Source organism: Primulina eburnea, chromosome 14 (genome assembly GCF_022965805.1).
Source record: "Primulina eburnea isolate SZY01 chromosome 14, ASM2296580v1, whole genome shotgun sequence".
Classification (NCBI taxonomy): Eukaryota; Viridiplantae; Streptophyta; class Magnoliopsida; order Lamiales; family Gesneriaceae; genus Primulina; species Primulina eburnea.
This window is the reverse complement of record NC_133114.1, coordinates 20,242,762-20,269,645: the sequence shown is the minus strand read 5'-3', so window position 1 is coordinate 20,269,645 and position 26,884 is coordinate 20,242,762. Positions and strand designations below refer to the sequence as shown.

The window sequence follows — 26,884 nt, the reverse complement described above, 5'->3', positions numbered from 1 at the left end:
GAATTTATCTCAACAATACATATACTTATAAATCACAAACAAGATGCACTATGCCACATAAACTCTTCAAATTTCAAGATTCAAAGCCAATTGCTAAGATATAAATCAGCATAAAGGTAATGCCTTCAACACGAAGAAGGCTTAGACAAAGAGATTATCCAATATACGGACGTTCGGGCATAATTCAAACCTTAGCAAGTGCAGTCCATCATTAATGTCTTTGCAAACAAAGATAAACACTTATTGATTCTATTAATAGGAATATACGGACGTTCGTCATAATATAAAACATTTAAGTACTTGCCAAATAACATGTATTTTACATTGTCATCTGAACATGCAAATTAATGAAGCCGGGCACATGACCTGATGTCTAATGATTTATCGTGAGATATTTCGATTCTCACAACCTCACATGGAGCATTGTGGTGAAACTTACATACGAGAGATCAAGAGTGGGACTGAAATGGGAACGTCCTCACCCATTACTGGCTCGAACAGGTCCAACTCTCCATATCGCTCCAAGACGCGCATTCTGCAGTCCTGAGCAGCCATTAAGCCCGTGGAGTATGCACCATGGACAGATCCAGGATAATCCATACTCGTAGCTTCCCCTGCAAAAAACAAGTTGTCGACAGGGTTCCGTAGCATCTCATACAGTTCATGGGGTTTCCCGACTTTATCAAAGCTGTAGGATCCTAATGAATTTATGTCTGTGCCCCAGTGTGACACAAGGTACTGGATCTGCAAAGTTCATGGAAAACTGATTATGAGTGCAGCGAAATTTTTTATGCTTTATACATCTTTTCATGTCTAGCACTACAAACTTTCATTAATTATTCTGTGCCTACATTCTACTATTCTGCACCAATAATTTATGGAGCTCCAGATCAATAGAATAAAATACCCACCAAGTTATATTGAAGAAAAGGAGTTCATGGTACTGTCAGCTCGAATAATAAAGCGTACATCCAGACTGGGTGGATATTCTAATATGGGATATGATAGAATTATAGTTGCCACATGGTCCAGTAATACCGCCAAATACCAACACCCCACAGCCCACCCAACAGATGAATCGCTCTTGGCAAGTTGGCTAGGAGGTCGTGTGCATTTGGCTCTAGGATTCTGCTCGTACCAACTCCACACCTATCCTAACTCGTTTGTCTTATTCACATGTATATATTATCTATAATCATATAAATAACAGGGTATCTCATAGCAGCATTAATAAAGAAACAGATATGGCGACATTACCGGCTCCGAAGCATTTGGAAGGATTCTTTTGAGTTGCATGAAAGCAAAATTAGCAGCTGACTCATCAGACATTTTTCCAATGTCATGGGCAAGTTGCCCTGCAGGCATATACACAAGAACTGAATGACCAGTAGCCTTGTGCAAATTAAGAAAATAGCTACAGCTATATGAGGTCTCTGAAACAACTCCCAAAAACTCTACGTTTGGCCAAAAGACCTGCCCAAAATGCAAAGCTATCTTGTTCTCTATCCCAACTCCAAGGTCATTAATCGCTGCCTCCTTCCACTCGGGTAATCTAGGCTCAAATTTGATGCAATTTGATTTTAGAACACCAAGAGGAATAGCAATAACAGCAGCATCTGCTACAAATGTTCTTCCATTTTCTACAGCAACTTTCACTCCACTATGTCGTCGAACTATTTTGGTCACTCTAAAAGTCATCAGACAAGAAAGTTTAAACAAGAGTTTTCATCACAGAGGGCTAATTGAAAAAAATAATCATTTGCTTACCTGTGGCCCAAGCGGATGTCAAGATCTCTGGCAAGCGAATTAATCACAGGAAGATAACCCCGGACCATTAGCCCATGCCCACCAGGAAGCAACTCTTCCTACAAAGCAAAAAATTACAGCATTTGAAATCCTGGAGCACTAGTAAAGTATTTGAATCACCATATTCTTCAACTACAAGTTGTGACTATGACATGCCAGGAAATTTTATTTTAATGTATAGCCCGAAACACCGTTACTGAGATAAACGAGTGAATAACCTTGTCCCAGCCTTTAACTGATATTGTATCAATATCTGCAGCAAACCAGCCTTCCATTCTGCATAGGTACCATTGCAATACCTTGTGCCCAAGCCCCTCCAACCTGTAATATGGATCAACTCTTTAATTATTTTAGTGGGATAGAGGTAAAAAATGAATTTAAGGAGAATTTTTACAATTGTAGTACCTTAAATCTGGTCTCCTATTGAAAACAATTGAGATGGCACGTTTCATAGATATATCCTTGCTGCATTCTCGCCTTACTAGATCTGTCTGCTGACAGTAAAAAAAAAAAGAAAGAAATATAACCAGTTAAACGAAGTTCAGAGAAAAGTCTATCTGAAACCTACCGTAAAATGATCAGCATATTGAAGATCCACAAAAAAGGTACGAATTTTCTGAGATTTTTGAAGTATGAGAAGGAGGAGAATATACATGCCTCTTTCAGTATGCTATCAAATATTTGGCCAACATTTGATACTAATTCTTGGGGTACTTGATTTCCGTCCATATCAAAAAGAGCGTAACTGAAAAAAGAAAGTCATTAGATATCAAGTTTATGATTTATTTTAATTTTAAAAAGTTCACATCATTTAGAACATCTTCCTTCTTTTTAACTAAAATAAGCGAAGGATCATCGTTGTTTCTTTCAAAGCACAAGAAGTAAAAGAAAAACCTTTCCAAATCATGGTCATACAAAACTGAGTTCTCCTCACTTGTACGGTAGAGTGGCAGTCCCAGTCTAGCAATAACAGATGCCAATGGGTTCTCTTTGCAAACACCATGTAACCTGAAAATGAAAATACAGAAGTTAAAAGGAGAATTGCGAGGAGCATCTAAATTGTTCAACAAAAAAGATAAGATGCGTCTCTCCAAAAGGAACAAAATTACCATGATGCACCCAAGTCAACAGGGAAACCAAATGAATGATCAGTGTGCACCCGACCACCAATTCTATCACGCGATTCCAGTAAGGTAACCTGGAAGCATAGTTTCATCAAGATCAAAATCCTGAATAATGTTTGTCGCATTTGAAATATAAATATCTGTTAAAAACCTGAAATGAGGCATCATGAAGAGCTCGTGCAGCTGCAATACCAGCAAAACCAGCACCTATGACGATAACAGATGGCGAGTTTGTAGTCCTCTTCTCGAAGGTTGAATAGCAAAGAGCTACAAAATACATCAGCTCATTTAAATTATTGTTTAATATCTTAATCATATTCATACTCCAATTCAAAAAGGCTACACGGGTCTGTCATTTCAACAAAATACAAAAGACAGAATTGCAGAACAAGGCAAGGTGATCCCTGTGATATCATCCACCCAATCTTACCCCCCAGTTCACAAATGAAATATAAGTCGCTACAACTCCCCTTTTCACTTCAATTTGACAAATTTCATGATTATCTCATGTATAGCGTTCTCACAAATATACGCCAACTTGTCTTCTACATTCCATGAAAAATTTCAAACACGTGAATTTCTCATAATATCTGATTCATTTTTGTTCTTTTTATGCATTGAATGTGGAAAAATGAAAACGTAAGTAATTTGTCTCTTTGAATGGCTTAAAGTTTACACCCCTGTGAACCATTTTAAAAGGTGACAATGTGGTGACTTTCCGGGAACAGAGATGACATTTATTACCATGGAGTATATTAGAGGCAATCAATCAACTACAAATTTTCTGGAACAACTGTTTAAAAACTTTAAAATAATAGCAAAAACCGTCCTTAATTTGTTACACGTCTCATATATGCACACATATCAGTTCCAAAGGAAAACATATTTAATGTACTGTAGCAGGTAAAGTAAAGAATTCAATAATCCATTAGATGCTCATTCTCTAATTCAAGTGGTCGTTTACAAATTACTCCTACAATCTAATAGTTTGATTCTGACTTAGAGGAACACCTGATTCAATAATCTCAGGTTCAAAACAACAGAATAATTTAAAATTTTATTTTTTCTTTTTTGCTATTATTGTTCTTATTTCCAACAGGTATCAACTATAACACAATTATAAGATGATGATGATGATGATAATATACAAGAAATTCTCGTCCATAAGAGAATAATTAGATAAAAAAAATAGAACTTGATGGCAGTAATCCAGCTAAAAAAGGAGACGAAAACTCAAAACCCCCCGAATGAATCTAAATTAACACAAAAAGAGAATTAAAAAATCAATTTAACAGAATTAAAGAAAAAAATATCACCTCTGTTCAACTGGCCAATACTCTGTTTCCGTGACTCCATGACTTAAACGAAGATCAGCGACGATCAGTTCAATAACGCAATCAATTGCTCAAATTAAACCCAATAAATCTCGACAACCGATTCGATAATAATCTTAATATCAGAATGAATAATAAAAAGGAATCGATTTTAACGTAACAGATAATGAAGATGGTGAAATTGTTGGAATTTGAAAAAACACCCAGCTTCAGCAACCCGCTCATACGTCTTCTGAACCCAAACCAATCGATCGATCAACAACGAAAATATGATCGAAAAACTAAATTACGAAACCCAAATTGAAAAGATTTCAGGAACGCAGAAAGAACAATCACTGTTCCTGAAGAAAAGAATAGCGGAGAGCGATCAGAATGGCAAATAAATAAAATTACTAAAGAGAGGGAGAGATCTTCCAGGTCTCTTTGATTAGAGATCGGAGCACTTTTAGGTATTATTTATAGAGATTGAAAGATGGAAAATTGAATTTGGGGTTTAATATTTTTTATTCATTTTTATTCATTATTGTAATTATAATAATAACTTTTAAGAGGAAAACATTCAAAAGCACCGACGCTTTAGATTTTGAACACGTGCCTGAAATGTTGACAGGAGAATCGGTGTGTGTGTGTATATATATATATATATATATATATATATATACCCAATTTGACACTTTCGGCCAATTCCTGATTTAGTCCATTCTCTTTTATTTTACCTAAAATAGCCTCTAGATTTTCATGCGTTTTAGTCCAAAATTTTTAAATCCAAATTTACCACTATATATATGAGGCCGAAGCCTTGGCAATAAAAAAAATCCAATCCAATTTAAAAGTAATGTAATGTTAGGAATGTTTCACTGGTCAGAAGATATAAAAATAAAATATATATATATATATATATATATATATATATATATATATATATATAATTTTTCTCAATTGCACGCTTGAAAATAATCAAACCATCTAATTACTTAAAAATCAATATGTAAAGGCCCGTATTTCGTATTCATAATTTTGCGAAATTATTAAAAATTTTCTAAATAAATAATTATCTTGTCTCATTTAATTAAAATAAACATGTAAATAAATTTTAACTTTAAAATAACAGTGGAAGCGAATAATGTTTTCAACCAACAATTTAAAATAATCCAACGTAAACATCAATTTAAAATAATCCAACGTATTAAATCTGAGTTTGAATAATAAAAAGTGCATAAACTAAATCATGAGGTCCTCGGGTTTACTACTGCTGTCCCAAGATCGCTCACGGGTCTCCGCCCGCGGTCTCGACCTCATCAATACCTACAACAATCAAGTCTAGTGAGTCTAAAGACTCAACATGTATATATCGTGAATAACAAGTAAATATATCATAAAATCGCATGCATCATAAAAATAACGTATCGTAAAGCGCATGGTGAAAATCGTATCGTGAATAATTATAACTACGTGCATATCTAAAAATCATACGTAAAAGCTTTGCTCAATAAAACTATGTCATAACATATCATAATTTTCTGGTAGAGATAATATTTCTAAGCAAGTGGCCCATAACATAGCGTAAGCGCCTGAAAAGACTAAACCACAGTATACTGGGCGGTAGAGATCAATCACAGCCCTTGGACTGGATGTCCATACCCATACATAATCATAAACCGGTCGTAAGTCACCGGGCAGAGAGGTCCTCGGTTGCGCCTACCGACTTCCAAACCCATAAGTATAAGGTGGCCACAATACATATAGTATATATCTCAAAAATAAACAATTTTATATTTTTATACACGTAATATAATTATAACCTTATTTTTACCGGATGATTTGAATCGTTCCCAGGCTTGCTGCGACTACTACTAATATGTGACACATGAAATAAATCTTAACTTGACAAAATCTTAACAATAGAACCAAAAACGAGACGATTCGGACCACAACTTGATTTTTAACCATGGCTTCGTACCAACCCGAACCAACATTAAACCGACATTTAACCATGATTAAAAATACCCCAAACATATTGAAAAATATGCATAATAACTGTAAAACATGAAAATAGGTGAAAGAAATCCAAAAACATAAAACGCTCTTTCGAGAGTCATTTTGGCACCTTTCACCGTAAATTCTCGTACGACCTCTAAACTCGACCAAATCACGAACGGCCAAAAACATGACTTTCCTAACTCATTGAGGTACTGTCCAGTCCAAGGCCATGGGCTAAAAGCCAACCAAGAACTCAAACAAGCACCAAAACCAAAGCTCAAAGCTGCTATAAAAGTGCAATAGTAACAGTTTGCTTGTTTGTGAAATAAACTCTGAAATTAATGGTCATGGGCTTGAACCACCCCCAAGGACTTTACCAACATCTTAAGGCATGGCTTGGACCATGGCTAAGGGCTAAAATCCAACCATAACCCAAGCAAACACTTAGGACAACCACAACAAACCAGCCGAGAATACCACTTGCTGTATGATGTGTTGTATTGAAATAATTTACTATCTTGTCTCGTTCCAAGGGCCATTAGATCGACCATGGCTCGATCTAGACATGATAAAGTGTTGTATGAACCATGGCTATGGGCTAGGTTCCAACCATAATCCAAATAACACCACAAAAACCGAAACACAATCCTACAAAATTTGGGGGAAACCGAAATGCACTTGTGTTGTTTTGGTGAAATTTTGATGGATCAGTGAACCAAGCTTGTAAAGGACACCTTGGTCACGTCTTAGACATGTTAAGGGAGGGTTCTAACCATGGATATGGTCCTTAAAACAGCCATGCTCCGAATACTCCCTTAAACCATTCAAAAGGCCAAAACTATAACTCATTTTGCTGCTATAAACAAACTTGCTGTCATTTCTTTGTGTGTGCGTGAATAGGCTTGAACCATTGAACCAAATACAACCTAACACATTCTAATTTATACCTAGAACCAGCCTTGGAAGCCTGGAACCGAAGCAGCCTTGGAAGCCTGGAACCGAAGCAGCCCCTGAAATCAACAAAATACTTCAAACGTAACACATGAACACATGGCCGAGAACTTGTGCAGATTTTTCGAGAAATGTAGCTGTCAACAATTCGTTTTGCCTCATGAATCTTGAACATATAAGGTTTTAAAATATTTATAGGACTTCATTGAAGAGAAAAGAAACCATATATACATGCCTGGAATTTGTTTTGAAGAAAAACAAATCAAAACGACAATACGACGCGACGGCACGAAATTGGATTTCTCTTCTTGTTCTCCTACTGTTTTGCTGCTGTTTTCACCATTATTAGCTGCTGGTTTTCTGCTATTTTCGAAGCTTATGGTTGTAGGAGATGTAAGTTATGAATGTTAGAGTAGATGCCCTGCAAGCCAACGGTTGGCTAGGTAATTTATTGACTCAAGTGAAATAAACAATCTTTATTTTAATATAATTTAACTTTTAATGGTTTCGTTATACTTTATCTGTATACCTATGCAATCAGCATAGATAAAGTCCTTGATTATGCTTTAATACAAATGAATCGTAATTCGATGTTGAAACTCATTTGTAAACACTGCATATTCTAAATTCGTTCCTAGTCAATTCAGCCGCCTATAAATGGATAAAGGTCGCTTGAGCTCGAGACTAGCATCTGTGATGTTGTGTACTGCGTTTCTTGGTAAGGGCATAGAGATGTCCAAAAATGCAGATGGGTAGTCATATGATGATTATACCGAACAACCCTCCCTCGGACTTTCCAAGTGGTTATCATTCATCGAGAGGATAAGTCCGTGGTTATGATTGTACACCATTAGTCCTTACGACCCGGGACAACACTGAGGCTCTATATGCTAGGGCAGTGCTTTGACTCGTTTACCGGCTCCAGGAGAGTCATCAGGTGGCGAGGTTGGGTACAGTTGCGACACATATAGGAGCCAGTGCATTGTAGTCGGGGATTCACCGCTCACCTACGGGTGTGGATATCCTATGTGATCTAATGAAATAATAGTACATGGAATCTCTGGCCAAAGTACGAGATGTACGTTGGAGAAGGAGTTCTCCAAATAGTACACGCGATGCCACTATTATAGTTATCACATAGTTATCGAATTAATATGCAACCCTCGATGAACCAATGGTTGCAGATTCGATCGGTATATATGAGATGAAGGGACCGTACTGTACGTTAATCATAATCGACTGGTTCTTGCAGGCACTATCAGTGATACCTAGGGGATCATGGGGCGATGCTACTAGACGCTCTTACCATGATCCGATGGGTGCAATCAGAAATGAGTTTCTGACATTCTTGATCAAGGTGTTGATGAAAAGAATGAGGCTAACTAGGGTAAGCCCGAATAAAGGATTATGTCCTGAATCACAAAGAGTTGTGAACCCACGGCTAGCTGTATCCCTGAACCATTGAGGGTCACACAAGTACTGGATTGTTTGTTCCCGTTGAGAGAATAAATTCAAGGAGTTGAATTTATATTATGATATAGTAAATTCAAGGAGTTGAATTTATGATAATTAAATTTTGAGAAAATAAATTCAAGGAGTTGAATTTATGATATAGTAAATTCAAGAAGTTGAATTTATGAAATTTGGAGAGAATAAATTCAAGGAGTTGAATTTATAAAATTTATAATTTAATTTATTAAACTCAAATGTTGGGTTTGTTAAATATTAAATTTTGGAGGTGATAGAAATTCAAGGAGTTGAATTTATAATTTAAATAATAAACTCAAATGTTGGATTTATAATGTATTTAATATATTAAGCTCAAGAGTTGAGTTGATTAATTGATAAATTAAATATGGTGGATAATATGTTTAATGGGCTTGTAGGAGTACAAGTCCAACATATTAAATAATTAAAGTTATTAATAGGCCTTGATTAATGGATTAAACTAGTGTGACTAGCCCAATTAATTAATCAAGCCCATTAAGGTTAATTATGAAATTTAGGTCAAGATTATTGTGTTTAAAGAAATAAATATATATATTGACCTAGCCTCCACCAATTGGGTGTGATTCACGAGAGGCACACACAAAATTCCTCCATAATATTTTGGCCATTTTTCAAGAAAAAGAATTTTAAGTCCTCTCTCAAAATTTTGATCTCAACGTAAAAACTTCTTTCAAATATTCTAGTGCTATTTGAAAGAGGAACAAATCTTCTGGTCGTGGACCGGATTAGGAGATCGAAGAATGTTCGTAGGGATTTACAACAAGAGCTACATCCGCTAATACCGGAGTAGTTGGAGCCACGTGATTTATTCACCAAAGGTATAACTTTTAGCACCCTATGAATGTTTAAGTTAAAATCATAAAAGCGTCCAAACATATTTTGATTGTCAAAATAAAATAAAATTTTTAAACTTCCGCTGGGTGGTGTAGAAAACCGGGATCCAACAATGAAGGTGAATGAAATAGGAGATGTTAAAGGTGCTATAATATGCATTTAGTTGGGGAGTTACAAGTCAAGGAGTTAAATGAAATTTGAATTGCTTTTCCACCCTTAGCTGCCGATTCCTGTACACATTCTTGCTGCATTACACGATGCTTTGCTTGATAATTACTTGGGGAGAAATAAGGTGTGATATTGTGTTTGAATTACTACCAATTAGTGAATTAAAATGGGAAATGAATATCCCATGAAGTGCAATTAGGAATAGTTTGAATGAAGAGTTATCAAACATTTGAAATATTTTAAATGTTGATCATTATTACTAATTTGCATTGTATGCTTTTGTAATGCCCGAGAATTAATCACTGTTAATCAAGGATTATTGACTTATAATTTAACGTGATTACGAAGGGGCCAACGGAGACACGATTTAAGATAATGTGCGGCCATTTATTCTGAATTTTTGAATGTGTTGCCGAAGCAACACCGCACCCGCGCTCATGGTTAGACCGCACCCGCGGTCGTGCTACTGGAATTTTGGGAATTGATACAGTAGGGTCTCCGCACCCGCGGTAAGAAACAAGACCGCACCCGCGGTCGTAGTTTCTGGAAAATGGATGTGGATCAGTACGCTGAGCGCACCCGCGGTCCGGAATGTAGCGCACCCGCGGTGCGACGTGTTTTGCAAAGATGAGGCCACCTCGACGTATGCATGCATGGATATATATATATATATAGTAGGATTCCTTCGAAAATTCAGCAGAAATCGAGAGAAGGTTCAGAGGAAAGTTGTGAAAAATCCTTACGCCTTTTGTGAGAAATCCGTCCGTCTGATTTTGAATCCGACTTCGGTATTGAGTTCCTATCGACGTAGGCTACAATTGGACGTAAGTTTTACTACGTTTTGACATGTTTTAGAATTATGATATTGTCAGAATTTAATGGAACTCATATATGTTGTTCTTGACATATTAGACATCATAGAATCGAAGTCAGATTAAGAAACGGATTGATTATGGAATTGTTATGAATTTTTAGGGTATATTGATTTATACCAGACAGATTTGAATTGTGATTGGATCACGAATTGTATTGGATATGGATTATGGATTGTAACTGTGATCAGAGGATTTGGTATTGACGGGAATATTGAAATTGAACCGTTATGCCGTTGATTTTGAATTAAATTGAGATTGATCAGATTGTTATTGATTTGAAAGGTATATTGACATGAGATTATTGATATTGTCATTGCCAGACAGACTGTGAATTCAGGACTTGGACTAAGCCAGGAACCGACGAAAGAAAGGTATAAGTCAATGTGGTATTGGGAGATCGACTTGAGTCGGTTTAGACTTGAGTTTCCCTAAATCACATACTTTACTTTATGATATTTGCATTGATTTGATTGATGTACTTGTTCTCTTGAATTATAGACAACAGGTAGTAAGCGAGTAATCTTGTGACAGAAGTTCCTGAGAGTGGTGGGATCGCCACGGGAACATTGCACGATGTCACAAGATAGTATAGAAATCTTGGGACGGAAGTGCCTGACAGTGGCGGGATCGCCACGGGCACATTGCACGATGTCTCAAGATAGGATATTAGCGATAGAGCTACAGTCCATGACGGTTAGGTCAGGACACCGGATGTTTGGTTATATCGAGTAAATAGGATTGGAATTCTTCTATTACGGAATTCGATATAGGAACACCATATTTGGTTATATCGAGTAATAGGATCAGAGTTCCTTCTATTACGGAATTCGATATAGAACACCACATTTGGAAACCGGTATCCCTAGACTAGGATTGAGTCTAGTCTGAATTGTAGAATTGTAATTATGTTTCAGATTTTGATACATATTATTGTTACCTGATTACATGCTTTATATTTGTTTATATGATTGCATGTTTCGTTGATTTATACTGGGATTTATTCTCACCGGAGTTATCCGGCTGTTGTCTTGTCTGTATGTGTACATGACAACAGGTGGGACAGGAGCAGGGTTCAGGTGATGAGGAGAGATCGTGATTAGAGTGGAGGCTCCGGACTTTGATTATGATGTATAATAGGGTTGGAACACTTGACATTAGTTGTTAAACCTTAGTTTAGTTGAATGCATGCAGTACAGGACTTGTATTGTATTTTATACTGATATGTATATGAGTTTGATTTCACTACGTTCCGTATTTAAAAAAAAAAAAATTAGACCATGTTTTATAATTGATTAATTAGTCCCAATGTTGATTAAGAACTTGACTAGCGTCCGGGTCCCCTACAGTTTTTACTAAAACCTTGCTTTTTAATTGTTTAAGATTTTAAACCTTCATTATATATATTTTAGCGTATTAACACATTAATTTAGAATAAATTATTACATGGCATACTTAACCTAAAAATTTAAGTATTAAAATGTTAGGTTCTTGATTTCTTAATTAATTTAGACTTAGAATAATTTTATCCTCATTTGTTTACATATTTTTATTTAAGCTTTAATTAAATTTTAACATAAAGAACTTATTTACCAACTTAGCTCTAATTAATTTATTAAATCCCAAAGAGCATTCTTTTTCTTTAAATTAAATCATTCTTTGACTTAAATTAAATTTAGAAATATTTTTCTTATTATTAATCTTATCTCTAATCTCCAAACTCCGATCCGACCTCGCGTATTTATCTTAAAAAGACAAAACTAAACATCTACTTTTAAAATAATTAATCATGACTTAAAATTATTAAAATAAATCAAACACTTCATATTTATATAAATATTCATTAGTCATTATGCATGGCTCATACGTAATCTTATTTTCGGGTTCTACACAATAATTACAGTAAAAATCATAAAATTGTAGACATTCCACCAAGCCTAAAACTAATAATTTTCAAAAATAACATGAATATCTTAAATCCTCTCAAGACCACTCATACGCATAAAAGTCATAAAAATATTTAAAGTATTGTTTAATCATCAGATGTGTGGAAAACTAGCAAGGTCCTCGGGTTCCAGTGCATCATCAATCCAGCCAGTTGAATCATCAAGTCCTCATGTCTCAATAGAAACATCCCTAACCTGCATCATACGCACCTAATGAGTCTAATGACTCAACATATTTTAACCACAATAACAAGTAATACATATACATCCACATGCAAAAGTGGAAATTACTTCTAATAAAATAATACTAACATGAACGCTTGCATCAAGTTAGGGGTGCATTCAATATAGGAGATTTATTGACTTTTAATGACTTTTTAGATTTTAAAAGTCTAGACGTATACAATTAAGACTTTTACATACTCTATAGAAGTCTAGTGGTATTCAAAATAGACTTTCATAGAGTTTTAAGAAGTCAAGTAGTATTCAACATTGAATTTTAAAAACCCTATAAAAGTCTAGAGGTATTCAAATGTTCAATAGAATTTAATAACTTCATGGAATTCTTTAACATACAAACATTAAAGTCTAAGGTACAACTATAAATTATCAAAAAATATATTTGGTTCAATCCAAAGATTTGGATGGATTATTAAAACTTCTAACTCATACACAAGCTATTTATTTCTGTCTTTGTCGCTTCACATCACCTCTTTTATCATCTTCTCTCATTTAATCTATCTCTATCACTCTCTCAATTTTTTGAAGTGTATCTCTATATATATTTTCATATTTTCTTTTCAAATTTTTCATTTTTTGGCCGATTGTTCATTTAATAATTTTTTATTTTAATATCATAGGAAATTTTGAATTCTAAAATTGATTTTGTGATTTTTAATTTATGACTTATACAAATTAATTTAATATTCAATAATAATAAAAGATGATCCACAAAAATGTCGCTTAATTCTTAATAGTTGAATAGGCTCGTAACAACCATGATTTTTTTAATTTTTTTAGCATTTTCAATTAATATGTAAGTTATGATATTTTTATACAAAATTATATCCACACAATGCTAAATAATATTTGTTTCACATGTATATTATCAATTCAAAAAAAATATTACAGATTAATGAATTGATGTATTTTTTTAAACATACATGCATACAAATATACATATATAGACGTGTAAGGATTAAATGATTTAAATTTTAAAAAAGTAAATTTATTTATTAATATAAATATTGAAAAACTATTTCAAACTGAATATGTTATGTATATCAAATAATTATTGGTTCAAAGAAAATAATAAAAAAATGTTATAATAAGTACAAATTTATAAAATTCTATAAAAAAATCACAGAAGTCTATAAAAATTTTGCAAAAAAGTCTACAATTCACATAAATCTGTTTATAAATCCATAAGATTATGTAAAAGTCAATAAAAATGTAACGCCCCGAAAATTTAAAAGTTCACGAAAACCACATGCATTCAATTATTAAATTCTCTTGTATTTTAATTACTTGTTTTAATTGCATTAATTAATTATGTTGTGCATGTTTACATGTTTAAAATATATTTTTCTACATTGTTGTATTAAAATTTATTTTTAAAGGTTATTCGAGTTGCGATCGAGGAACGGAGACCGAGGGCTGAAAAATGTAAAATGTTTGTATTAAATAATTATTTTTAATTATTTAAAATATGTTCGATGCTTTTTAAGTATTTCTGAAAATAAAGAGTTTTGAGGTGATTTTATACGCCGGGACATAAATTTTGTCGGTGTTGGTTTTTCAACTAAAATACGAGCTTTTTGACAACCCGGCTAATAAATTCACATATTTAATTAAAGACAAACTTTGTTAATATTTTATTTAAATCCTAATTAGACTAATGGGCTTAATTGGGAGGCTTAATAGGCCTAAAAGCCTCGAGGTTGATTAATTAGTATTTAAAATATTAATTAATCAAAAACCCTATTCTAGAAACCAAAAACAATCGGCCACTCTCTTTCAAAAATAGAAAACTCTCCCCACCCCTCTCTCATACACACACACACGGCACATATACAATTTGGGAAGGATTTTCAAAGGTGCTAGCAAGTTCAAGCCAAGGTGTCCTTCCGTTCTTCGTCGTCAACGTTTATTCGAGCGTATATAACACAAAGGCACGCCATATTTCTTCTTTTCTCATCTTTCACACCATAGTAATTATTTTAAACTATTTTGCATGAAAAACAAGGAACACCTTATTATATTTTCGTTTTTCAAGCATATGTGATTTCTAAAGCATGATTTATGATCCAAAAGGCATATATATTATGTTTTTGAGGGCTGCCATGATTAGGACTTGAACAAGCATGAATTCACGTGAGTTTAGAGTCCTAAGAACAAACCAAAACGCTGCACAACCACAGCACACACAAGCTGGAACCAAAATTCTGTCATGGTATATGTAGGCTCGATTGTGAGGGGCTGTGATGCATGGCTTGGCTTGGGCCACGGCTGGGGCTTGGCTTGGGTCGGGGGAAGAGTCCTAGCCACGCTAGGACTCAAGACCATGGGTTGCGGAGGAGTCCTAGCAAGCTAGTACTCCACCCGAGATTGATGATCAAGGTGTGCGCAGGTTTTGCAGATGGTGTAGGGAAGAGAGGGCTCGGCCTGGGGGCTTTGGGCTGGAATAGGTCAAGTCATTAGGGTCCTAGAAAGGTACCTGTGGAGCTGGTTCAAGGGCTAGATCGTTGGCTTGGTGGTTAGCAACAGAAAACGAAAAGTTCATGTCAAGGAAAACTCTCGGCCATGACAGGTTCTGGCTTGGGGCTTCGGTTTTGGAGTTTGGGTCGAGTCCATAGGTTCTACTGGTCTGGACGGTGGACAAGGTGGGTACAGGGAAGGTTAGGAAGGGCTGGGCTCGGTGGTAGCCTGAAACGTCTGCTTATTCGTTTACTTAAAAAGTACTAGAATTTTTTTTTTTTTAAACAATCGATTTCTCAGCTATGTACCTTTACCCCAAGAAAATATTTTATAAAAATATTTTACCCTTTAAAAATAAACATCAACAAATTAGCATTTTAAAAATCAACTGCAGTAGTCATAAAATGAAATCATAAATCGTTTTACCAAACCTAGAAAGCAATAAATGTTGAAAAGTGTATCCCATACTAAACCTCTCAAAATCTCTCAAAAACATAAATAAAATGTCGTAAAAATCTTTAACTTAAAATCATAAACTTAAATGCGGAAATAGAAGCGTTGGTCCTCGGGTTATGTGCACCGACAGTCCAGCAAGTCACTCGTCAAGACCTCCAATATCATAGTTATTTATATCACCTGAATCATACACACCTAGTGAGTCTGACTCAACACGTTATATCCTTGATAACAAGTAATACATAATACAGTTAGCATATAACAGTGAAAAATACTTGTACTTAAAATATCATTTTCTTGACAATGCATAAACTTTAAACTTAAATGTTTTCAAAATCTTAAACATATCACTTAAACATATTCATATCATATACATATACGTGTTCATGTCCATATTCGTATCCATATTCATGTTCATGTTCATGCTCGTGTTTGTTGAATTCAGATCGTGATTGTGACTCGTATTCTTAATCGTATTAGGCGATGAATCCATCTACATGTAACCACAGTACTGGGCGGCGGGGACACCAGCAACACTCTCACCGGTCAACTGGGCCTTGGCCTACGTATTAACATATTCGTATTCGTATTCATATCCGTATCCAAGGAAACACGATCGTCGGGCTCCCACTGGGACCATAACCCTCACGATATTTCCAACATATTCAGTAGTCACAATCCCTTCACATCCTTCAACATGTCGTATTTCCATCACTTAATAAAAACATGCATATAATATCATTTTATTTTGAAACCAAGCATGCAACATATCTTTTACATGTCCAATTTTTACAATAAAATCAATAAATAACATTTTTGACATATTAAATCATAAAACATCCATAACCATGAAAAATAATCATATCAGCATGTAAAATAGCATTTAGGATACTGTCATGACGTTTACTAATTTCTAGGTGTAAAAAGACCGTTTTACCCCTAGATGTAAAATTTCTCGTTTTTGACATTTTCTTAAGTTCATTGACTCTAACATGTCCCAAATAGTTATTTAAGCCTACCTGAATTTTCCCATAGTTTTATTCAGCTTAATTCGATGACTTTTAAATTAATCTTTAAATGTAACGTATTAATGCGTTTTATTCTCGAATTAAACCAAACCTTATTATAAAATTTTCAAATTAAAAACTTAGACTTATAATAATTATTTAAGCTTAACCCTAATTTTTCATAATTTTATAAGGCATAAAACTAGGCGTTTCAATTAACTTGTTAATTAGCGTTTCGTGCGGCGATTAAATCCCGAATAAATACAAAACTCAATATTTTGAACCCAAATTTTAAACATAACCTTTTTATGATTTATTCTACCCTTCCAAGTTGTGAGCCACCCCCGTGGACCCTTGGATTTAATTTTAGCTTTATTATTTTCGTTTTTGACACCTTATCGAACACACCGAGCCATCTCCTAATTTTCTCGAGCCACGCCCGAGCCGCCTTGAACCAAAACTTAGCCAACCCATCTAGGGACCCTACTGTCTAAGCCCAGCCCGAAAAGCAACCCCTGGCCCGCTCAAAACCTTCCTGAAAAGTGACCCAATTTCTGTATCTTTTCTGCGTGAGACTCCCATGAACCATATGACTCCTAACTAGTCTAGGACTTCTACCAGCCGAGCCACCACCGAGCCCACCTATCCCTAACCTTCCCTGGACGACGCCCAGAGCCAGCCCAGACAAGCCCAGCCCCTGGACGCGAGCAGCGAACCCCCTGAACAAGACAGCAGCCTCCTCGCCTATCTTGCTGCCACAACTCACGTTTCCCACGTTTTTGCTGCTAGGGCCTCAACCACCGAGCCCACCCTTGAACCATCCTCCCAAGCACTCTCCTAGGACCCTAAGGTCACCACCTAGCCCAGCCCGAAGTCCCCAGACCGGGCCACTTAACCCTGGACAAGCGCTGAACCCTGCACGATACATGTTGCACTTCTCGGGTAGGAGTCCTTGATAGATAGGACTCCTCCCAGCCAACTTATTTCGAACCCTAGCAAGATTAAGACCCTACCCTTGACTCCCCCACGGCCCTGGCTAGCCCTGGAACAAAGCCAACTCAAGCCTAGCCAACTACTCATCAAAACCGAGCCCCTCAAACTTCATGACAGAAAATACGTACCAGCTTGTGTTCTTGTTCGTGTTTGGTGATTAGGGAGTGTTTTAAGAGTTTAAAATTCATGTAAAACAATACCCTAACACTTCCTAGACATGGCAGCCCATTTATGCACATAAACAACACAATTTGGATCAAAAATCCTACTTGAAAACTTCATGATACATGCAAAAACGAAAATACACAAAGTGCTACTTATTTTGCAAACTTTTCATGCATAAGAAAAATACTATGATGTGATGATGGTTTGAAGGAAAGAATAGGCATGCATTTGCGTTTTAAACGCACGAAAAACTGTTGCCGAGTGCGAAGAACGGAGCGAGAACTGTGGCTTGAACTCTCCTTGAGCTTCCACCGAAATTTTGCTTCAATTTGTGTGTGTGTGCCGTGTTCTAGGAGGAGTGTTTTCCGTGCCCACAATTCAGAAAGTGGCGTGCACAAAAGTGTAGGTTTAGGGTGAGTTTTATATATTAAATACTAATTAAATATTAGGCCTATTAAGCCAACAATTAAGGCCCATTAGTTTTAATTAGGATTTAATTAAAGTATTAAAATAATTTTGGTAAAAATAAGTTTGCGAATTTAATAGACGGGTTGCCAAAAAGTTCGTATTTTTGTTGAAAAACCAACACCGATAAAATTTACGTCCCGACGTATAAAATCACCTCAAAACCCCTTATTTTCAAAAATAAGAAAAACCCACAATCATATTTTAAATAATCAAAAATAATTATTTAATGAAAACATTTTTCGTTATTCAGCCATCGGTCTCCGTTCTTCGATCGCAACTTGATTAATCTTTAAAAATAAAATTTAATGCATAATGACAATAAAATCCTATTTAACATATAATCATGCATATCACATAATCAATAAGCAATTAAAATAATTTAATTAACCATTTTTCAGAATTCCTAGATTTGCATGCTGTTGGGTTACGTCGTCTTAATTTTGGACCTTACATAGCCTGGGTAAGAACCTCCACAAAATTATAGTAGCAAGAACGTGAGGGAGGCTTGGAGGCGAGGCTGCTGTCCTTTGGTTCAAGGGCTTCGCTGCTTGGGTTTAGGGTGAGGGTTGGTCTGGGATAGGTCTAGGCGTGGTCCAGGGAAGGTTAGGCTCATGATGGGTCGGTGGTTAGGTGGCTGGAAAAGTCCTAGGCGACTAGGAAACCCACTTCAACTAGAACACCTCACACACACATGTACAGATTTTGGGTCATGTTTCAGGAAGGTTTTGAGCGGGCTAGGGCTTGTATTACGGGCTGGGATTGCACAGTAGGCTCCCTAGATGGGTTGGCTAGATTTTGGTTCAAGGTGGCTCGGGCGTGGCTCGTGTAAATTAGGAGATGACTCGGTGTGTTCGTCGAAGGGTCAGAAACGAGATTAATTAAGCCAAAATTGATTCCATGGGTCCACGGGGGTGGATCATGACATGGAAGGGTAGAATAAATAATAAAAAGGCTATGTTAAAAATTTGGGATCAAATAATGAGTTTTGGATTTATTCGGGATTTAATCGCCGCACGAAACGTTAATTAACGCATTAATTGAAACACCTAGTTTTAAGTTTTATAAAATTATGAAAAATTATATTTAAGCTTAAATAATTATTAGAAGTATAAGTTTTCAATTTGGCAATTTTATATTAATGTTTGGTTTAATTCAGGATTAAAGCGCATTAATACGTCACGTTAAAAGATTAAATTAAAAATCCTCGATTAAGCCAAATAAAAATAGGAGAAAATTCATGTAAGCTTAAATAATTATTTGGGACATGTTAGAGTCAATGAAATTAAGAAAATGTAAAAAATGTGGAATTTTACGTCTAGGGGTAAAACGGTCTTTTTAACCTAAAAATTAGTAAACGACATGGCAGTGCCGTAATGCTGTTTTATATGTTAATATGATTATTTTTAATGATTATGGATGTTTATATGTTAATATGTCAATTTTATATGTTTATGGATTTTTAAGACGTTAATATGTTTAATGTTTTATGATTTAATATTCTAAAATGTTTATTTTAAATGTTTATGTTTATTTTAAACATTTATGATGTAAAAATGTTTATTTTAAAATGTTCATGGATGTTTATGATCTTTAATATGTTAAGTTATGATTTTTAAATGTCTATGATTTTTATGATTTGAATATGGGCATTTAAAAGATATGTTGTATGCTTGGTTTCAAAATAAAAGATGATATTATATGCATGTTTTTATTAAGTGATGATAATATGTTGAAGGACGTGAAGGGATTGTGACTACTACATGTTGAAAATATCGTGAGGGTTATGGTCCCAGTAGGAGCCCGACGACCGTGTTTCCGTTGATACGAATACGAATACGAATACGATAATATGAATGGGGATGTCGTGAGGGGAGAAGACCCCAGAGGGAACCCATTTATGGGAAAAGGCCCTCGAGGGAGCCCGTCTATGGGAGAAGGCCCCCGAGGGAGCCTCGACGATCGCATTTCCATATGAGGATATGTTAATACGTAAGGCCAAGGCCCAGTTGACCGGTGAGAGTGTTGTTGGTGTCCTCGCCGCCCAGTACTGTGGTTACATGTAGATGGATCCATCGCCCAATACGTTTAAGAATACGAGTCATAATCACGATCTGAATTCAACAAACACGAACATGAATATGAACATGAACATGAATATGGATATGGATACGAATATGAATATGTTTATGAAAATGTTTAAGTTAAAGTTTATGCATAAGATTATGAAAATGTTTTTAAAAGTTTTATGCATCATGAAAATGTTTACGAAAATGTTTATGTTTATGCATCTTCATGAAAATGATATTTTATGTATAAGTATTTTTCACTGTTATATGTTAACTGTATTACGTATTACTCGTTATCAAGAATATGACGTGTTGAATCTTTAGACTCACTAGGTGTGATTGATGCAGGTGATATTGATTATGAATATGATAATGTAGGTCTTGATGGTTGATCTGACTGGACTGAAGGTGCACATAACCCGAGGACCGACGCTAGTTTTCCGCACCAGTTATTATTTATGATTTTAAGTAATGTTCAAGATATTTTTACGTCTTTTATTTATGTTATGATAGATTTTTGAGAGGTTATAGTATGTGTTATACTTTTCAAATAATGTTTTTAGGTTGGTAAAATGTTTGACGATTTTATGCTTTAAATATTTTCCTTTGGATTTTTAAATGGGATTTGGATGTTTATTTTTAAAATGATGTCAAAAATATTTTATGGTTCGGACGATGCTAAGTGAGGTTTTAAAAAAAAATTTCTAGTACTTTCTAAGAAAACGAATAAGCAACGTTTCAGTTGGTATCAGAGCAATGGTTCTGTAAAGGGTTGTGCCACAATCAGCGCCAGGAAGCTCAGTCGTCAAGCCTCAAATTTGTAAGTTTACATGCTTTATATGATTTTACGATGTTACCTACATAAGTACATGAATAATATGTTTACGTCACATGCATGTTTAATAGCTTTATGATAATATATGATTTTTATGCTTTATAATTTTTATATGTGATACGATATGAAATAAGAAATTATTTGATTATCAAGGATAAGCGAATTTCGAAGACGAAATTCAATTTAAGGGGGGAAGATTGTAACGCCCCGAAAATTTAAAAGTTCACGAAAACCACATGCATGCAATTATTAAATTCTCTTGTATTTTAATTACTTGTTTTAATTGCATTAATTAATTATGTTGTGCATGTTTATATTTTTAAAATATATTTTTCTACATTGTTGCATTAAAATGTATTTTTAAAGGTTATTCGAGTTGCGATCGAGGAACGGAGACCGAGGGCTGAAAAATGTAAAATGTTTGTATTAAATAATTATTTTTAATTATTTAAAATATGGTCGATGCTTTTTAAGTATTTCTGAAAATAAAGGGTTTTGAGGTGATTTTATACGCCGGGACGTAAATTTTATCGGTGTTGGTTTTTCAACTAAAATACGAGCTTTTGGCAACCCGGCTAATAAATTCACATATTTAATTAAAGAAAAACTTTGTTAATATTTTATTTAAATCCTAATTAGACTAATGAGCTTAATTGGGAGGTTTAATAGGCCTAAAAGCCTCGAGGTTGATTAATTAGTATTTAAAATCTTAATTAATCAAACACCCTATTCTAGAAACCAAAAACAATCGGCCACTCTCTTTCAAAAATAGAAAACTCTCCCCACCCCTCTCTCATACACACATACGGCACATATACAATTTGGGAAGGATTTTCAAAGGTGCTAGCAAGTTCAAGCCAAGGTGTCCTTCCGTTCTTCGTCATCAACATTTATTCGAGCGTATATAATGCAAAGGCACGCCATATTTCTTCCTTTTCTCATCTTTCACACCATAGTAATTATTTTAAACTATTTTGCATGAAAACAAGAACACCTTATTATATTTTCGTTTTTCAAGCATATGTGATTTCTAAAGCATGATTTATGATCCAAAAAGCATATATATTATGTTTTTGAGGGCTGCCATGATTAGGACTTGAACAAGCATGAATTCACGTGAGTGTAGAGTCCTAAGAACAAACCAAAACGCTGCACAACCACAGCACACACAAGCTGGAACCAAAATTCTGTCATGGTATATGTAGGGCTCGATTGTGAGGGTCTGTGATGCATGGCTTGGCTTGGGCCACGGCTGGGGCTTGGCTTGGGTCGGGGGAAGAGTCCTAGCCACGCTAGGACTCGAGACCATGGGTTGGGGAGGAGTCCTAGCAAGCTAGGACTCCACCCGAGATTGATGATCAAGGTGTGCACAGGTTTTGCAGATGGTGTAGGGAAGAGAGGGCTCGGCCTGGGGGCTTTGGGCTGGAATTGGTCAAGTCATTAGGGTCCTAGAAGGGTGCCTGTGGAGCTGGTTCAAGGGCTGGATCGTTGGCTTGGTGGCTAGCAACAGAAAACGAAAAGTTCATGTCAAGGAAAACTCTCGGCCATGACAGGTTCTGGCTTGGGGCTTCGGTTTTGGAGTTTGGGTCGAGTCCATAGGTTCTACTGGTCTGGACGGTGGACAAGGTGGGTACAGGGAAGGTTAGGAAGGGCTGGGCTCGGTGGTAGCCTGGGTAAGAACCACCACAAAATTATAGCAGCAAAAACGTGAGGGAGGCTTGGAGGCCAGGCTGCTGTCCTTTGGTTCAAGGGCTTCGCTGCTTGGGTTTAGGGTGAGGGTTGGTCTGGGCTAGGTCTAGGCGTAGTCCAGGGAAGGTTAGGCTCATGATGGGTTGGTGGTCAGGTGGCTGGAAGAGTCCTAGGCGACTAGGAAACCCACTTCAACTAGAACACCTCACACACACATGTACAGATTTTGGGTCAAGTTTCAGGAAGGTTTTGCGCGGGCTAGGGCTTGTCTTACGGGCTGGGATTGCACAGTAGGGTCCCTAAATGGGTTTTCTAGGTTTTGGTTCAAGTTGGCTCGGGCGTGGCTCGTGTAAATTAGGAGATGGCTCGGTGTGTTCGTCGAAGGGTCAAAAACGAGATTAATTAAGCCAAAATTGATTCCATGGGTCCACGGGGGTGGATCGTGACATGGAAGGGTAGAATAAATAATAAAAAGGCTATGTTAAAAATTTGGGATCAAAATAATGAGTTTTGGATTTATTCGAGATTTAATCGTCGCACGAAACGTTAATTAACGCATTAATTGAAACACCTAGTTTTAGGCTTTATAAAATTCTGAAAAATTATATTTAAGCTTAAATAATTTTTAGAAGTCTAAGTTTTCAATTTGGAAATTTTATATTAATGTTTGGTTTAATTCGGGATTAAAGCGCATTAATACGTCACGTTAAAAGATTATATTAAAAGTCATCGATTAAGCCAAATAAAAATAGGAGAAAATTCATGTAAGCTTAAATAATTATTTGGGACATGTTAGAGTCAATGAAATTAAGAAAATGTCAAAAATGTGGAATTTTACGTTTACGGGTAAAACGGTCTTTTTTAACCTAAAAGTTTGTAAACGACATGGCAGTGCCTGTAATGCTGTTTTGTATGTTAATATGATTATTTTCAATGATTATGGATATTTATATGTTAATATGTCAATTTTATATGTTTATGGATTTTTAAGACGTTCATATGTTTAATGTTTTATGATTTAATATGCTAAAATGTTTATTTTAAATGTTTATGTTTATTTTAAACATTTATGATGTAAAAATGTTTATTTTAAAATGTTCATGGATGTTTATGATCTTTAATATGTTAAGTTATGATTTTTAAATGTCTATGATTTTTATGATTTGAGTATGGGAATTTAAAAGACATGTTGCATGCTTTGTTCCAAAATAAAAAACGATATTATATGCATGTTTTTATTAAGTGATGATAACATGTTGAAGGACGTGAAGGGATTGTGACTACTACATGTTGGAAATATCGTGAGGGTTATGGCCCCAGTGGGAGCCCGACGACCGTGTTTCCGTTGATACGAATACGAATACGAATACGAATACGATAATATGAATGGGGATGTCGTGGGGGGAGAAGGCCCCAGAGGGAACCCATTTACGGGAGAAGGCCCCAGAGGGAACCCATTTATGGGAAAAGGCCATTGAGGGAGCCCTGTCTATGGGAGAAGGCCCCCGAGGGAGCCCCGACGATTGCACTTCCATATAAGGATATGTTAATACGTAAGGCCAAGGCCCAATTGACCGGTGAGAGTGTTGTTGGTGTCCCCGCCGCCCAGTACTGTGGTTACATGTAGATGGATCCATCGCCCAATACGTTTAAGAATACGAGTCACAATCACGATCTGAAATTAAACAAACACGAACATGAATATGAACATGAATATGGATATGGATACGAATATGAATATGTTTATGAAAATGTTTAAGTTAAAGTTTATGCATAAGATTATGAAAATGTTTGTAAAAGTTTTATGCATCATGAAAATGTTTACGAAAATGTTTATGTTTATGCATCTTCATGAAAATGATATTTTAAGTATAAGTATTTTTCACTGGTATATGTTAACTGTATTACGTATTACTCGTTATCAAGAATATGACGTGTTGAATCTTTAGACTCACTAGGTGTGATTGATGCAGGTGATATTGATTATGAATATGATAATGGAGGTCTTGATGGTTGATCTGACTTGACTGAAGGTGCACATAACCCGAGGACCGACTCTAGTTTTCCGCACTAGTTATTATTTATAATTTTAAGTAATGTTAAAGATATTTTTACGTCTTTTATTTATGTTATGAGAGATTTTTGAGAGTTTATAGTATGAGTTATACTTTTCAAATAATGTTTTTAGGTTGGTAAAATGTTTGACGATTTTATGCTTTAAAATATTTTCCTTTGGATTTTTAAATGGCAGTTGGATGTTTATTTTAAAAATGATGTCAAAAATATTTTATGATTCGGACGATGCTAAGTGAGGTTTTTTTTAAAAAAAAATTCTATTACTTTCTGAGAAAACGAATAACCAACGTCTCAAAAAATCTATCAAATCCTACACCCAACTTAAACATTTCCTTTCATCTTTATACATATACATTTACTCTATGGATGAAATTAGTTCATTAATTGTGACCTCCTTTCATCTTCTGGTCGATTGATCAATCTCGACTGTAACCATGGTATCAGGAGTAGGGGCAACAATAACCACTTTTCTGTTATGTGCCTTGGCCATAGTTGGCGGAGACATCAACAACCATTTTTTCGTTACTAGGGCGTGACCTATGGAAATCTGGTGTTGGGTTCTCATGAGGCTTCCCGTAAACAGGTTCCATTGGGGCTTTGTCCCTCACGAATCTCCATTTTCTTACCATCACAATCAAATCACTTCAGTCAAAACATTTTCATCATTTCCATCACTTTATAAAATATATGCATAAATATTATTTTTCTTTTAAACCAAGCATGCAACACGACTTTTAACATTTACCACTTTGCATCATAAAAATTATATAACCTTAAAAAATAACATTTTTAGCATTTATTACAGTTATCAGGACTCTGCCAGGACTCCTAACTTTTTTCATATGTGAAATGACCGTTTGCCCCTGAAACCTCAACTCTCCCATTTTACCCTTGGACCTTAAAAATTTGACCGGAACCCATCCAAACATACCATAACACCTTAAAACACACTCATAATCATTTCTTAGACGTGAAATTAAGCCCACCAACTAAGTTTCATAATTCATTTTAAAACTTAGACTAGAGTCCCGGTTTTAACCCGAATCAACACGTAACTAAACATATCTTTACGCACCAACCTAACCTCAGTTGAGACCGTAATAACCATCCCTAAACCTACTGCAACATCTGGAACACATGGAACCCTTGACCTTAAGATACACCCATCGGACATGGGGTGAACTCGCTCCAAAGAAGCCTAGCCATTGACCAGCCCCTACCACTCTACGACTAAACCACCCCAAGACCCCTCTGGACCATCATGATTCAGCCTAAGACCTGCATACAGTCCCTACACCGAGCCATGCAAAAACTCCCAAACGTGCGCATAGGGTCAGCCAAGTTGGTTTGTTCCTGATGCGAACACGGTTGGTCAAGTCCCAAGGAAAGCATGTGATACTTTAGAGTTGACGGAGGGACCATTCACAGGGGCAGACTGAAGAGGTTTAAGGAAGCATTGCATGGGCTTATGAGCAAAGAAAAAGGACTCACAAGCGAGGTGCAGAGTACGAAAATCTTCGTGATGCATATGAAAATTTCCGAACACCGAGACAGAAGGTCTCACACATATGCGCGGGTATAGGGCGCGCATATGCACGAGAGTACTGGCCACCGAGGGATGCAGAACAGAAGACTCTGTGCATATGCACGGCAGAGGGCGCAAATATGCACACGGCGTAAAACATGAAGGCAGAGACATTGGCGTATATGCGCGCATATGCGTGTGATGCAGATTAATATTCTTTGTTTAGAATTTCAATTATTTTGGAAACTTATCTTTTGATATCTTTCTGATTTTGTATATGGACGAAAATCATGAACACAATTGAGATTATTCATTGAGTTTATACAATAATTTTGAGTTTTCTCTCAACTTTTTCTAGGCTTTAGCTTTGTGTTCAAAATCAA

The 26,884-nt window shown here is 35.7% G+C and overlaps 1 protein-coding gene across 1 annotated transcript; it reads right to left on the bottom strand.

Moving 5' to 3' along the window:
* Window positions 1–229: 229 nt before the first annotated feature.
* Window positions 230–4,726, bottom strand: LOC140811963 (polyamine oxidase 2-like). The gene is made up of 10 exons (XM_073170102.1): window positions 4,247–4,726; window positions 3,082–3,197; window positions 2,916–3,004; window positions 2,701–2,814; window positions 2,460–2,551; window positions 2,212–2,293; window positions 2,025–2,127; window positions 1,768–1,865; window positions 1,258–1,687; window positions 230–744 (listed from the first exon to the last, which is right to left on the bottom strand). The coding sequence occupies exons 1-10, from the start codon at window positions 4,284–4,286 to the stop codon at window positions 436–438; spliced, it is 1,473 nt and encodes a 490-aa protein (XP_073026203.1). The 5' UTR covers window positions 4,287–4,726; the 3' UTR covers window positions 230–435.
* Window positions 4,727–26,884: the final 22,158 nt, after the last annotated feature.